General features: G+C 43.0%; 1 protein-coding gene across 1 annotated transcript in view; it reads left to right on the top strand.

Annotated features, from left to right (window-relative positions):
* The window catches only part of mllt10 (MLLT10 histone lysine methyltransferase DOT1L cofactor), a 40,996-nt gene extending 35,426 nt beyond the window's left edge, over positions 1-5,570 (top strand). Inside the window, exons 17-22 of the mRNA XM_030769564.1 lie at positions 1,352-1,425; positions 1,753-2,096; positions 2,624-2,647; positions 4,328-4,424; positions 4,600-4,791; positions 5,245-5,570. Of these exons, the coding sequence (XP_030625424.1) occupies positions 1,352-1,425; positions 1,753-2,096; positions 2,624-2,647; positions 4,328-4,424; positions 4,600-4,791; positions 5,245-5,292 (779 nt within the window). The 3' untranslated portion in view covers positions 5,293-5,570. The remainder of the gene's footprint in view (positions 1-1,351; positions 1,426-1,752; positions 2,097-2,623; positions 2,648-4,327; positions 4,425-4,599; positions 4,792-5,244) is intronic.
* The last annotated feature ends 9,840 nt before the right edge of the window (positions 5,571-15,410 follow it).

The raw sequence follows: 15,410 nt of genomic DNA, 5'->3' as shown, positions 1-15,410 counted from the left end.
ACACCCCTAACAAACACACACACACACTCACACGCTAACCACTGCCTCCTCACCTCTCTACCCTACCAACACACACACAGGTCAGCTTCACACACACACCCCTAACACACACACACCCCTAACACACACACACACACTATCACTCCCTTAACCCCAACCTACTTATCTCTGTATTCTACCCGCACACAAACAGGTCAGCGTTACACACACACACACGCTTAACCATAACTTGCTTATCTCTGTACCTTACCAGCACACGCACAGGTCAGCATTATACACACCCCAACACACACACACACAGTATTAACCATGACCTACTCATCTCTCTACCTTAACAATATATGTGGACACACAGATGGCTACCATACATCCAACTAACACATAGCTAACTACGGTCTCCTCATCTCCCTACTGAAACAACACACTTACACACACACACGCACACACACACACACACACACTTACACACACTTACACACACACACACACTTACACACACTTACACACACACACACACACACACACTTACACACACACACACACACTTACACACACACACACACACACTTACACACACACACACACACACACTAACCATAGTCTCCTCACCTCTGCACCCTGCCACTAGTAGTGCAGGTAAGGATTAAGTACACATGCAACCTCATAGCCCCAAACACACGCAGGGCAGCAGACTAAACACACACACACATCCACACACACTCTTGACTCTTCAGCCCCAGCAGTAAACCAACACAAACTTAAGCCAGAATTTTAAACCCCAGCAAGACACACGTCTGACTCCCTTTACCACAGGGGTAAGACACTCATCTGACTGCCTTTACCACAGGGGTCCGCTAGCCAAGGCCCTCCCACCCCTCCAGTCCACCAGCATACACACACACACATCGGGAACCCTACGCCCAGCTATGCCTGTCTTAGACACATCCTAACAATCAGGATTAACACAAACTGACTGATAAATTAACCCACTAAACACAACTCCTAGCACCCAACTTATGCTACCTCACACCCGCAGCCCTGATCGCCTGACCAACTCACAAGAGTTAGCTACAGTCCCACACACACACACACACACACACACACACACACACCCCTCTAACCCCCCACATCGTTTGGTCACCGCCGTTCCAAAACCACAGAGCGATCCAGCCAGCACATGTCTTCACTTCCAGCCCTGTTCCACACATGCTGCCTTCTCCTCCTCCTCCTCCTCCTCCTCCTCCTCCTCTTACACCTCCTACTCCTCCCCCCGCCAACAACCAAAGCCAACCCCAGGGTAATCACTGCTAATCACTCTCATGTGAAGTTGCCAAATCTCTCTCTCCTCCAGACATGCTGAACAGCAAGAGCATTCAGCTAGGCAGCAGTGTTTTAACAGAGTCCTCTCAACCCTTGCCCACTCAGGTAACTCCCTCTACCCCTGCTCTGCAGATGAGATCTGCTGGGACTGAGCACCTATTCTAGTTGAGTCAAGTGTTATATTAATGTTCTAGTCTTGTTTTCACCATACGTCTAATCAAACGGTCCATTAACTCTTTACTAGCAGCAGTATATAATGCTAAACCGTACCAAAAATGCTTAACTGTAGATGCTGCTTATGATGTTGGACCTTGTTTGTTTTTTGTTTGTTTGTTTGTTTGTTTGTTTGTTTTTTAAATAAACTATATCAATGGTGTAGCGCTTGACTGCCAATAGGCCCCATCAAGATGTCCTGTCTCTTTTATTTTCTAGGATCCTCTTTCTGGTGGCCATAGCAGTGGCAGCAGCACCTCCTCCCTCTCTACCCCTCCCTCTGTGGCACACAGCCCCCCCCAGCAGCAGGTCAACGGCGTCGGAGTGCCAGGGGTCAACGTGCAGCCTGGCGCTGCCGCCGCCGCCTCCTTGCCCGCCATGGCCGGAGTCACGGGCCTTATGGGAACTCTGCAGGGTAACCACCTGGCCATGAGTGGCATCGTGGGTGCCCTGAACGGAGTCATTCAGACGTCCCCAAGCCTGGCGCAAAACGCCAGCCCCCTGCCCCACCCTTCCGTGGTGACCAGTGTGTCTCTGCCCATGTCCAACAGTCTCAATAACAGGTCAGTCGCACGCAAGACGTCACAGAGTACTCACAAGAGCTGGTTTGGCTTCAGGCGGTTGAAGGTGTTGGGTTGATTTTAGAGGTTCACGTCTTGGGACATAATGCAGTCAGTTAGCCATTGACCTGCTGTTGTATTCATCGCAGGTTTTGGTATTTTGCTTTTTTTTCCCCTCATTGTCGGTGCAGTTTTATCCAATATGTAATGTTTTTCCAACATGGAATAAATTGTCTCTGACCTCTTTTTTTTCTTTTCTTTTTTTTTTTAAACAGTAGTCTTTGTTTTTTCAGTTACGTTGTTTATTTCTCCCAAGGATTTTGATGAAATAGAAGGCACACAGTGCCTGCTGGTTTGAATCTGACCTGGGTGCAATATTTGCAGTGTAAAGACAGCAGAGGAACTTGTTGCTCACAGGGTGAAGTGGGTTTGGCTGTGGTTTGTCAGTAGTAATTAGCATAGGCTGCACGTTGATCCCCCCCTCATCTCTCTCTCTCCCTATTTTTTTTTATGCCTATCTTGGAACTCAGCAGTGCGTCCACTACAAAAACCAGGTGAGGACTGTCATCGGTACGGCCTGAGATGTCATGTGGTTTTTGGAAGTCCTTTAGTGTGACATGTACTGATGTCTTTGTTTTTGTCATCCTTTTCATCGTCTTTGTGTTTTCTGCATCTGCCATCAATTTTTTGTGTTTGTTAAGAGGGAAACTGACAATGTGTAACATCTGGAAGAAAAAATAACCAGAGATGGAGACTGACTTTTTTTTTTTTTTTTCCAGTGACGGTTTTGCTGCGACGGATTTTTTTTTTTTTTTTTAGTTTGTGACACCAGCGCGTGATCGTGACAAATGCAGAAACTTGTTGACTCATTTTCATCCATGCAATGGGTGCGGCCTATTCTGTTGCACACAAAAACATCTTGTTACTCTCTGTATATGCAACAGCTTGTCTGTTGTGGTTGAATTATAGGTTAGCATTTTGTGCAAAAAAAAAAAAAAAAGAAAAATTACATTACCAGTTAAGCGTCACGTTAGCCCCGTTCTTAACCGTTTCTGTTTGCACAGAAATACTCACGATGGGCAGATTCAGTCTGCCATTAAATACTGCTCACTTGTTGAAAAATATTTTTTTAGAGACCAAAAAACAGATATTCAGAGCTAATGAAAAATGCTTGCTCTTTTTACCATCAAGACATGCAGTACTTTGCGTCATTCAGCTGAAGTCCGGAAGCTTTGAGAATCGATTTACAACATTTTTTTTTTCCCTTTTCAGCCAGTTGAGGATCTTGCTAAGAGTCTGTTTTTTTCCTCCTCGATGAGCTGTCCTGGGGTATTTTGGGACTTCCGGGCACAGGTGGCAGTGCCACTGGCATCGACTCGGTTGAAGAATTATGTTTTTGGGGAAAAATAAAATGGGTCGATAGCCCGTTTACAGCTGTTTCTATAGCAGCAGAGAGCGCCTGTCCATTTCAGATATTTACGCACACTAAACATTTGTTGTTGTTACATCAGCGAAGGAGGGAAGGATTGTGTGTCTCTCACTCTCTCATGGCGGTAGCCAATCATGAAGCAAACAGACTAGGATGGTACATAAAAACAGGAACAGCACTCATTCAGTGAAATAAAAAGGAAGTAAATGGAACCATGTTTATGATCTTGAGTCCTGTGAACACTGAGCATTTTAGGAAAATGCTATTTTATTTTCGGAAAGCACCAGCTTTCTACACTGATAGTTTTCTAAGATATGTTGATAGCTTACTGTGTTGTATTGACCCATGCGCCTGTTGATTTATTAAATGGCTTGAATTCCTTGCCGTCAAGCCAAGAGCAGTCTGTTTTCTTTGTTTTTATAGAGCTTAGTTTCGTCAGATTAAAAAAAAAAAAAAAAAAAAGTTCAGATAGTGTTTTGCTTTCCCCTAAACAATTCAGCCATTTTTAGTGAGAGAATATTTTGTTTACCATCAGAACCAAATCCTTTTTGAAACTGGAAATATCCCAGGTGCGCACAACATTTGTTGCCATTACAAATAAGATTAGATAGCACTTTGTGTCAGTAGACTTTTTGCTGGTCAGGAAATTCACTTCTTTATGTAATTTGTCATTGTGGTGATGTTGATGGTCAGTGTGTTTTTACAGTTATGGGAAATGGTGTTTTGTGTGTAACGTTTATACTGGGCAGCCATAAATCTGGACCGTTGACAGCAGCGTGTGTGTGTGTGTGTGTGTGTGTTGCAGTGTTGCACGGTTTGGTCTGCTCTCAGAACAGCAGAGGCAGATCCTCCTGCACCATCACCAACTTCAGCAGCTCTTCAACTCCCCGCAGCCCATATCGGTGAGAACCAGCTCAGTATTACCATCACAGTCACCGGATCATTTTCCTTTTACGCACAGAGACTTTTGCAATTTTTCTTTCTTTTTTTTTTTTTTCTTTTAGTCAGTTTCAGATATGGCTTTTCTCCATTGACTCATTCTTATTATTGGTCTATCTGTGTGTGTGTGTGTGTCAGGAGCAGCAGCAGGTCCTACTGTATCAGCTGATGCAGCAGCAGCAGCAGCAGCAACAGCATGATCTTCAGCAGCTCCAGCAGCTCTCCTCCTCACAGCTGCCAATCAACAGCCTCCTGCCCTCCGCACAGGGCGCCATCGCCGCCAACCCATTCCTGGCCATGCACCCCGACGCCGGGGCACAGAAGACTGGGGTGAGCGCTCGCTGACTGATCTCTGCGCTTAGTCATGCTTCAGAAGTTAGTTATAATGCCATATTGAAACCATCTCTAGATGAACCATGCAGCGTGGGAAGCGATTGTTGCTTTACTCTCAGAGACTTTGGTGCCTTTTTTTTTTTGGAGTATAGTTACTGTGCTGTGCACCTTGGAATCTTGCTTAAATACTTTTTAATGTCTCTAAGTTCAAAACGACTCACTGTTTGTTTCATGTTTGTCTTCTTGTTCTGGACGGCTTACTCTCTGATTAGCGTTGAATGGCGTTTCAGAACAACAGCTGCTGGGCCGCTCTGGATGTTGATTCATCTGTATTTGCAAATAATCACGGTTGTTTTTACTGTTCATTGATCGTTTAGAGGTGAACACTCACTGTGTTTAGTGACTGTCGGTTCACACGCTTCGTGCTAATGGGTATGTTTCCTGTGACAGAGACTGGGGGAGAAGACCGTGACTGTGGCGGGCCAGGAGAAGACCTGACCCGTCTTAGACCTCGAGGTTTCTGCCAGATGGACAGCACTTCAGCACCCTTGCTCAGGGTCCAACCGTTACAGGGGCCAGATGATTATAAACTCCTGCAGCACACACTTCCATCACCACGAGGCTTTAAGGGACACACGCACGCACGCACGCACGCACAAACCCCCGATTGAATACATGACTTCAAAACGAGATCTACGTTGCACTGAATTGGACTGAATCACTTGCTGTAAACCACAGGATCTCGGGAGGGAGGGGCCATCGGAGAGGCAAACGTACACAGGACTTTTTTTTTGGGGGGGGGGGGGGGGGGGGGGGGGGTGGGGGGTTCTCAATAGGACAGACTTGACTGAATCGTTCAGGGGACTAAGGTGCTTTGGCTGGAGATGGGAATTCCTGTCGGCTCTGGGGTGATGGGATCCGGCGGAGGTCAAAAGCAGTCTGCTTCCAGAGAAGGCTCTTGTTTGCCACTGTTACCTCTTAGTAGCCCTTTAAAGAAACGCCTAAGTCTGTACGAACATGCATAAACACTCAAAAGCTCTTTCTGATCAGTCCCTTGTCACACCACAAAGGCCTTCTCTGCATCCTGGGCTCTAAGCTTCTCCAGCCATCGAGGCATTCCATAGGTCTGAGTTACCTGCTGCACTCACATACAGGCACCTACCTCTCTAGCACCAGGACTAGCAGACCAGAGCCCTGACCCAAGTGCCTGGCACCTAACACCCACCACGCTTGTGACGAGAGCAGGAAACTAGAAACGCCCTCAGTTCTGCTCTGCTATTCCCGCAATCTGTTATTTCCTCTCTCTCTCTCTCTCTCTCTCTCTCTCTCTCTCTCTCTCTTTTTCTTTTTCTTTTTCTTTCTTTTCTTTTTTTTTTTTTTTTCCAATGAAATTAATACCAATCAATGTTGCTCAGGCAATACGAGAGTTACACAGAAATCTCTTCCTGTCCAGTAACTACACTGAAAAGCTATCTGATTTCAAAATATTGTGCTGCATCAGTGGTTTCTGAAGCCAACTTTATATTGTTCTTTTTTTTTTTTATTTATTTGCGTTGCTTTGTGTGTGTCGGGCACAAGATAATATATTTTAGAGTGCTCTGTTGTCTTTCAGATCTTTTTATACTACTGTACAAATTTTGACTCTCAGATCCTTTGAATTTTGTTGTACACATTTTGATGAAAATATGTCTTGTATTTGAAAGAGAGAAAAAAAAAAACTACTTGATAACAGAAATTTGGTGGCTGTCAGATTTGTACATATGGTAGGGTTTTGGTTTTTTTTTGGTGGAATTGTTATTGTTGTAAAGCTACAGAAGCAAATTGGTATAAGGAGCTGTTCACGATGTTGTTAGCACAGTTTTACCTCTTCCTCTTTTGTTTGGTTTCTGTTTTTGTTTTTGTAAATAAATGTTTGTGATTTGCTTGGTGGTGTTTAGGATTGTTGAAACATTCTCATTTTTTTTTGTGTGTGTGTTCAGATTTTCACAATCAGGCGTAACGACAGTGACTGGACGCAAAAGTATTAATTTATTTTTTATACGTGCAGGGGCTTTTCGTTTTTGTTTTTTTAGTTTTGCACCATTTCCCTTGATGTTGTTTTTATACTCCACCATAGCTCTGTTTTTGGTTTTTGTTTTTTTTTCCATGTGTACCAATCTGTATAGGAATTATGCAAAATCTTCTAAAGTTTGTATTTAAAAAAAAAAAAAAAAAGACAAAAACAAAAAAAAAACACCAAATGTAAAGCCACACCGAAGTCTTTCGTCATACTGGTAATAAGAATTATCGAACACTGAAATTGTAGTGTTAAGCTTTTTTTTTCATTGATAAATTAAAAAAAAAAAAAAAAAAGCTACTCAAAATACAGAGCTTGTTGGATTCCTTTTTTTTTTATAATTTTTACATATATTTTTCATTTTCATTTTTACAATTTCATTTGTTTCATAAAGAACCAATGATCTCCGTCTTTATTGTAAATAATAATAATAATAACAATAATAATAATAATAATAAAAAAAAAAACATGAGACAGAAGATGCATGGCGTCAGTATTTTTGATGAAGACAAACTCACCTTTGTTCCCTGACACATTGTGCGATTTACCACCATTTCAGTTAGTGAGGAAACAGGTATTACTTACAACAATGTCTGTCCTCTCCAATGTAAATCAGCACCAAAGAGCACTTCACAAAAATGAAAAATGAGATCTTATTTCATATGTATACATAAAATAGACAGTGAACACTTGTATAGAACTCCAGTGTTTTGTTGTCCTGTACAAAATACCCACTCATCTATAATGTTAATGTCTCGCAACATTTTTAATTAATGAGTGGGTTTTGATTTAAATTCTGGGGTTTGCTTATTACTTTGGTACTGTTTTTGTTATCTTTATTATTTGATAAACGTGATAAACCTTTCTTTGCAGTACTGTCAATTGTAGTGTAAAAGTGTTATAAGGTCCATTCAATTTTTTGTTTTAAGTCCGTAAAGTGATGTGATAACAGGCTACAGATAGCAAAGGCCCATATTTTACATAAACAAAAACAACAACAGTGGTCTCTCCCGATATATTCATTTTCTTTATCTGCCCTATCCAAATCAGGCTCGAGTCTCTCCCACTATGCAAAGTGCCGAAGGGAGCCCATGTCTCCAAGTGACCCCTAGGGACCTCTGCACTCTCTCTCCCCAAAACTGGGTCCCCCACTGTGAAAGCAGCAGGCTGCTCCTCTCTGCTCAATCATGCTGTCCACAGCACTGCCCACCCAGTCACCTTTGACCCCACTCCCAACTAGCCCCCCCCCCGCCTCCAAACTCCACCCTACTGCAGAGACAGAGAGAAACAAAGAAGGATTGACACTATTCAAAAAAAAAAATTAATAATAAAAAAAAAAAAATTGCTTTCATTTCCATTTTACTGTGTTTAATGTTACTTTGCTTACAGATGTGTATCTTACAACACTGCTTACAGCGTTTTCTGTTAAACCACTGAAACATTTTTGCATTCGCACTGAATCGATGACGTTCCAGATCAAGCATAGGCACGTCTTAGCACGTTAGCAGGACAGGTACATAAAACTATAAAATGTACATATTTTGTGCTGCGAGCAAACAGCCAGTAACAAGCTCATAAGAGTTTGGGATAAACCTCTCTGTCCCCCCCTCCACCCCACCTCCCCCTTCCCGGTTCCCATTCCCACTGCCAGGTGCAGTGAGGGGTGTGGGGTGCCGGAGAGAAAAAAAAAAACCCCACTGCGAGTCCTGAGGGATGGTTCATTTTCACCCTGGCTGCTCATCAGGAATGAGCTCAGTTTACAGGTAGGTAACAGAAGCTGTCTAAAGACTGAGCTTGAGGGGAAATGACTGATTTATGTTCCTTCATTTCGGGGCTCTCCGTGGAACCGTAAAGCCAAACGGCCACATCAAACCCGAACGTGGAAAAACTATATTATCACGTTGACATTGTTTTACAGTGGGGGAAACTGCTTTGAAACACGCGGTTATGAGAGGTAGATGAATTAAAGCAGCATAGTGTTTGCTTTGTGTGTTGAAAGGTATTTGGGGGACAGGAGGGGAGGGGAGGGTTGCCTCTCCCCAATGGGAGAAGAATGGTATGAGTGGATTATATGGAGAGACCTAAACAAACAGTAAACTTACATACACATGCAAAAACATGCCATTCTCTCTGTCAGCTTTCCTTTCTTCTCTCTCTCTCTCTCTCTCTCTCTCTCTTTTCATTCATTTGTCAGCTCCTGCTCACCTCTCTTCTACTTTATATCTCTTTTACGTTTTCACTGTTTCGTCCTCCCCCGCATTAGACTTTTCCTTGATCTGTTTTATTCATTTGGGTCAGAAGATTCTACCTTGGACAATGTTCAAGAAAATTTACAAGGAACAAAAAAAAAAACCAAAAAAAAAAAACGGAATTGAATTGGATTTGAGGCATGGAATTGAATATCTTCAATCATCGTAAGTGGCCTGATGCATTTTGGCCTGACTGCATTGTCCTGGTAATGTAGTTTTCACTACGAGATCTGTTTGGCGGGGGAGAGCTCACCCTAAGTCTTTAGTCAGCGTTTAACAGTTTATCTCCTCACCCCTGCTCCAACTAGCCTGGGTCACCCTGGCCTGTATCTCTCCCTCTCTCTCTCTCTCTCTCTCTCTCTCTCTCTCCACACCCACCTCAATACCTCCTTCTCCTCCTCCACCTCCTCTCCTTCCTGATGACTTCCAGCTGCCCAGCAAACATGGAGGGCACCATTCTGTTACATCTGCTTCTGCTTTGGTAATTAATAGTTCACTTTCCTCTTCCAGTCAGGCCCAGAGCCTCCGCGCCCCCCCCCCCCAACCCACCCCCCCTTCCTGGCTTATCAGACTTGTCAATCATGTCTCGGCTGTTTAAATATGCCATCCCTGCTCCCTCCGCCCTCTTTCAGCCCAACCCCCCCTCCAATTCATTCACGTCCTGGAGATCTAAACACACCCCTTTTCCCTCAGTCCCTGCCTCCTTGTTTCCAACTAAACTCACGTCCATCATCATTGGGCTTCAGTCACCCTGCTGGGCCTCTGAGAACTCTCAGCTCCAGTGGTCACAAGCAGCTGACTGAGGGCCACTTCTTTTCACTTGGATGTCTGATCAACAATCGGACAAAAAAACAACTAGAAAGGCTTTCTAACTAAAAAGAAACAACTAGTACATCTCTTTCTGTTAAATAAAAGAAACTCCTTTTTAAGAAGAAAAAAAAAACAGTTCTTTTTCACATGGAACTGTAAATGTAGTTCCTCCAAGCTTCCATTATCTACACAATTAAATGTCTTTTGTGAGTTTTTTTGGTAGGTTATGTATTATCAGAGTTTGTAGATTATAGGCTCCCAGAATGTCTTTGAATGAAATGATAAAAATTTGAAAAATTCTCTGAAGTACAAGACCTGCTTCTTTAATTGACTAATGTTTAGGGCACTCTGCTATTAGGAGAAGCACTGGATGTTGAGAGCACTTAAGTTTTTTTAGAGGCAGCTGGAGACATTCCCAGGGACAATGCAACTCGCAGGCAGGGCTGACTCAAACTCGGTGAAAAACATAGCCCAGTCCTTTATTGGCAATCAGCAATTTTCAGCATAAAATCAAAACTATTGCTTCTCCAAATGTTTCTTTTTTTTCCATGAAACTGCATACTTTGAATGTTTCTTAATGACCTGCTTGTACCACTTGTGACCAACTAAATATATCCTCTACGTCTGTTGTTGATCCACAGGTCTGTGGGGCCCATCTTATCCACCACCGTGCTCTCTCTCTCTCTTGCTCTCTCTCTCTCTCTCTCTCTCTCTCTCTCTCTGCTCTCTCTCTGCTCTCTCTCTCTCTCTCTCGCTCTCTTTCCTTTCCCCCCAGCCCAGCCTCCACACAGTATCTGTCCTCCCCCACGATTGCTTTAGATTAGCAGGGCTGGATAGGGGATGAGGTGCTACGAAGGGCTTTTTTAAGCTTGATCCCGTTCAATCCCCAAACCCCCCCCCCCCCCCCTCCCGCGGCTCTCGAGATGGACCCCCACAGGTTCCACTCCTGTCAGATAATGGTCCCAGTGTGACCCAGTGGGACTCAGACACATCTTTCTTCATGCGCAGACAGGCTTAGTCTTCTACTAATGAACACCCCTCCTCTTCCTCTAAACCTTATACCCAACAACAACAACACATAACTGTTCAGGAATTCAAACTGATAGCCGAAAATGAATAAGGACGGAGACTCAATGTGTGCTGAAGTAGTGCTGGATGTAGGAAACAAAAACATGACAAAAGTCTGAATTAGGGGACCACCCACAAGACTAAAACATGAGTTAATTCTACGTCCGATGAGACGGTGTGTTCTCTGTGTTGCTTTCAGCCGGGAGACCCATTTTAGGTTAGGATTCAACGGATCGGTTTATTAAGAACACTGTGCAAAACTATGAAAACACACACACACACACACGCGTGGGCCATCTGATTGCTCTATGGTGGGCCAGTTTCAGCCCGTTGGTTTTGGGCCGTGAGCTCTGGGGACAGAGGGTGCTGTCAGAGGTGAATGACCTCTGTATAGGGAGGGGTGCAGTGCACACAGTTATGCAAAACTCCTGTGTGACACTAACATGGCCTGTCACTCTTTCTCTGTGCTCCCAGCATGCTGACATCTGCAAACAGCATCGGCTGACCCATCTCCTCTTCACTGTACCGCTCTAACCCGACGGTGATCAATAGCTATGCTTCTCTCTGTCCTCTCTGTCTTTATCTCCCTGTCTGTTTCACAAATGCACACTCACTCACACATGCACGTAAATTCACATAGGCACAATTTTTCTCTTTCCCTCTTTTCTCCCTCATGCTCACTCTTTTCTCCATTTGTATCTTTTTTGCACGCACACACACATACACACACACACACACACACACACACTTTACTCCCTGCTCATTCTCTCTCACACACACACACACAAATTCTCATTCATTATTCTCTCTGTGTTTCACACACACACACACACACACACACACATACTCTCTCTCTCTCTCTCTCTCTCTCTCTCACACACACACACACACACACACACAGTTTCTGCCCTCTGCTTCATTTCTCAACAATGACAGCGGGGCTCCCTGTAAGCCCAGGCGGTGCTGCTGCTTTTCCCAGCTGCCTCTCTCTCTCTCTCTACAGTAGCTACAACACAGCACCGCTCCGTGTGATTTCAACTCTGTTTTATCTGAACACGTGAAATGCGTAAAACCGAAAACTACATTTGTAGTGATTACATTTTAAGTATTGCAAACTGTACCAACAAAATTATGAGCAGTACTTTTTTTTTTTTTTTAAATTTCAGTTGTAAAATTATGGCACTGAGTAAAATACAAGCTAATTTAAATACAGAAAAAAAAAATTGAATTGATTTTTTAAATCGGATTAAAAAAAAATATATGAATTGAGATTGCTAAATCCATGTCCACATTTTTAAGGTTAAAATGTGAGATATAAGACAGAAGGCAGAAGGAAAACTGATGGGGGAAAAATACCAAACTTACTTCCACTTTCAATTTCATTGGACCAATTGAACAGATTCTGCTGTATGGCAATTCTAATAAATTTTTTTTTTCATTGTAGGGAAGGGGTTTTTCATCTGAAAGATGTAGTTAAAATAATTATAAGTGCAAATGGTAAATTTTAGCACACATCTTATTATTTTTAATTATGAATATTCTATTTTAAGATCGAGAGTATTTACTGTATGGTTTTTGTCCGTGTGAAAAAAAAAAAAGAGAATCAGATGGGTTTAATTATGGACGCTGTCTGCAGTGACAGAGATGAATAATAATGATATGAGTTATGATGAATGCGACAGGATATAGAGGTGAAACATCATCACATATAATAATCAGGTAAAAATAGATATGCCATTCCTTCATTATTTGAACAGTCATTAAAATAATTAATAAAATAGCCAGGAAGGGGGGAAATTTGTCCTATATTAAATTATTCCTATTCCCCATAGTGTCAAAAAAAAAAAAAAAAAAAGGACCAGAAAATTGCGTATAATTTCTTGATACAAGAGGAGCCGTTCATTTTGTACTTTGTCATACAGACGTGTAGTGATGGGCTCACCTGCTGAAAAAAAGCTTGTTAATTATGGAAATGTGACTGTGAATCAGCTGTCACCATTATACCATAGGGAGGGCCAAGATAATGTGTGTGAGTGTGTGTGTGTGTGTGTGTGTATGTGAGTGTGTGCGTGTGTGCGCGTGTGTGTGTGTGTGTGTGTGTGTGTGCAAGGGTTTTTCTTCTAAACATGCCGGTTTTCTAAACATGGACAGGTCTGCTCAGGGCCACTGCTCCTCTCTGGAGGCTGCATTAATTATTCAGACCCTTAGCTCCCAGCGAGGCACACTCGCTCTCTACGTGTGGCCGGAGCTCCGGAGTCCGGTAACCCCCACAGAAAGCCATTAGAGGTCACCTGAGTATTCAGGCTGTGGATGATGCGTTGCTATGAAACCGCAGGCACAAAGACGGACAGGAACACTGAGACGGGGTATATTATTAAAATGAGAATTTGTTCGAGGGATGGGTAGAGAGTGGGCAAGAGCGCGGAAAGAAATATGCACTGGTGATTCTAGAACGGCCGGGGTTCTTCCGAAGTTGGATTTGGGTCAGTAGGGGCAGGAGGAGGGATTCGTATGCTGATAAATAAGTCGCAGATATTCAGAGGGCAAATCAGGTAAGCCATAAACCGGTGTGGTTAAGTTTAAGATACGCAAGGTGTCATATTTCAATTGTAGTAGTACTGAAAGGACTACTAATTAGTCCACAAAACAAAACAAAACCCTGAGGCATAGAACACCACGTTGTAGTCGTGATTATATAACGAACACTGTCAATTTATTGACTTTTCAAATTAATGATTAAATTTAATCGGAAACTCCCCTTCTGTGAATGGGCTGTTACCTAAACACATTGGCACGCACGCCGTTACGGGAGTAGGCCCACAACCTTGTACAGGCTGATTCGGAGCCATTCCCACTAGAACACAGATACTTCAGTTTTGGGTTACGAGAAATTTTATCACTGAGGAGGTAATACACCAGATCTTACAAACCGCAGCCCTCCTACCGCTCTTGCATGAAAGGGAATGTTTACCGGAATATTATTACAATCGTACTAACGTCGCTCAACTCTTGAACCTAAACGGCGACCTAAATCTCTGGTAAGCAGTCCTGCAAACTAATGGTTCGGGTTTGTACTCTCATTATTCGGCAAAAACCGACTTTATAAAAATTCGAAGGTCAAGGATTATCTTGAAAGCAACAAGGCTTTATCCCACACCATTTGTGAAAATGAAGATGAAAGAAGTGTGTGTGTGTGTGTGTGTGTGTGTGTGCGTGTGTGCGTGTGTGTGCAATGAATTGCAGTCTCTTTTTGTTCATCTTTAGTCTAATATCAAACAACAAAAAACAAGACTGAAATTGAGCATTTGAATATTTTAAAGTTTAAAGTCAACCGGGCCAAAAAAGATTTAAGGTGAATGTTTTTCACATGCTTTCTTTTTTATGATTATTATTGTTGCACACATGGTCAAACCAAGGACATAACATGACTCATCTGAGGCAGCAGATATTCTGTGTGCTTTTTAGGTCTTTTTTTCCCCATGTACTTTTCCCCAGCGCTTTTAAGACTCCACGCATACCTAAGTGTCCAAAATGAATAAATTCCTTTTGGGTGAATGGTTCACTTTAGAATTTTAGAACTTTAGAACTACATATCCTCTCAAATATCTTAATACACACAACCGCGCGCACACACACACACACACACACACACACACACACATACATATATAGCCTATATATATATGTATATATATGCTACATACTTTAAAATATTTTTAGCAGTAGGTTTTTGTTGTTTGTTTTTAAGTATAGGCATATCTGTTGAACTGTACAGGGTACTTGTTGTGCATGGGGAAGAGTAGCAAAGCTGTTTTTCTTACTTATTTACCAGCAGTGGATGGTATTGAAGGGGTTTGTATTTGGGTTGGGTGAGACCAGAAATACACAGACAGGTGTAGACACAAGATCCAAACTGAGTCACACTTATTCAGTATACAAGCACACGCAAGAATGTCTGTTTGAACTGTACGTAACTATACCATTCTCTCTCTTTCTCTCTCTCTCTCTCTCTCTCTCTCTCTGTCTCTGTCTCTGTCTCTCTCTCTCTCTCTCTCTCTCTCTCTCTCTCTCTCTCTTTCTCTCTCTCTCTCTCTGTCTCTGTCTCTCTCTCTCTCTCTCTCTCTCTCGCTCTCTCTCTCCGCTGTCAGTTTTATAGGTTTGTCCTGGTCTTGGATATGTAGGAAGACTCAGCCTGCTCCTCCCAGGGCCAGGCCGAGGGGCCGTACCAACATGGGCAGCTACACATCACCCACAATTAGCGGCAGTCGCTGGGCTTTGTCTGAGCCCTGCTGTTAGACAGACTACATAATGGCCATAGTCAGGCCAGCAAGAGGGACCGACATTGGGAGAAACCCGCTTTTCAGCAGCAAAACAATGAGCCCAAAGCAGCAAGGGGGTTTTTCCCCTCAGTTTGTGAAAGGCAGATCTTTGGA

This window comes from Chanos chanos, chromosome 3 (assembly GCF_902362185.1).
Source record: "Chanos chanos chromosome 3, fChaCha1.1, whole genome shotgun sequence".
In the NCBI taxonomy this organism is placed as follows: Eukaryota; Metazoa; Chordata; class Actinopteri; order Gonorynchiformes; family Chanidae; genus Chanos; species Chanos chanos.
Note: the sequence above shows the minus strand (reverse complement) of the source record. Positions and strands in the feature narration are given on the sequence as shown.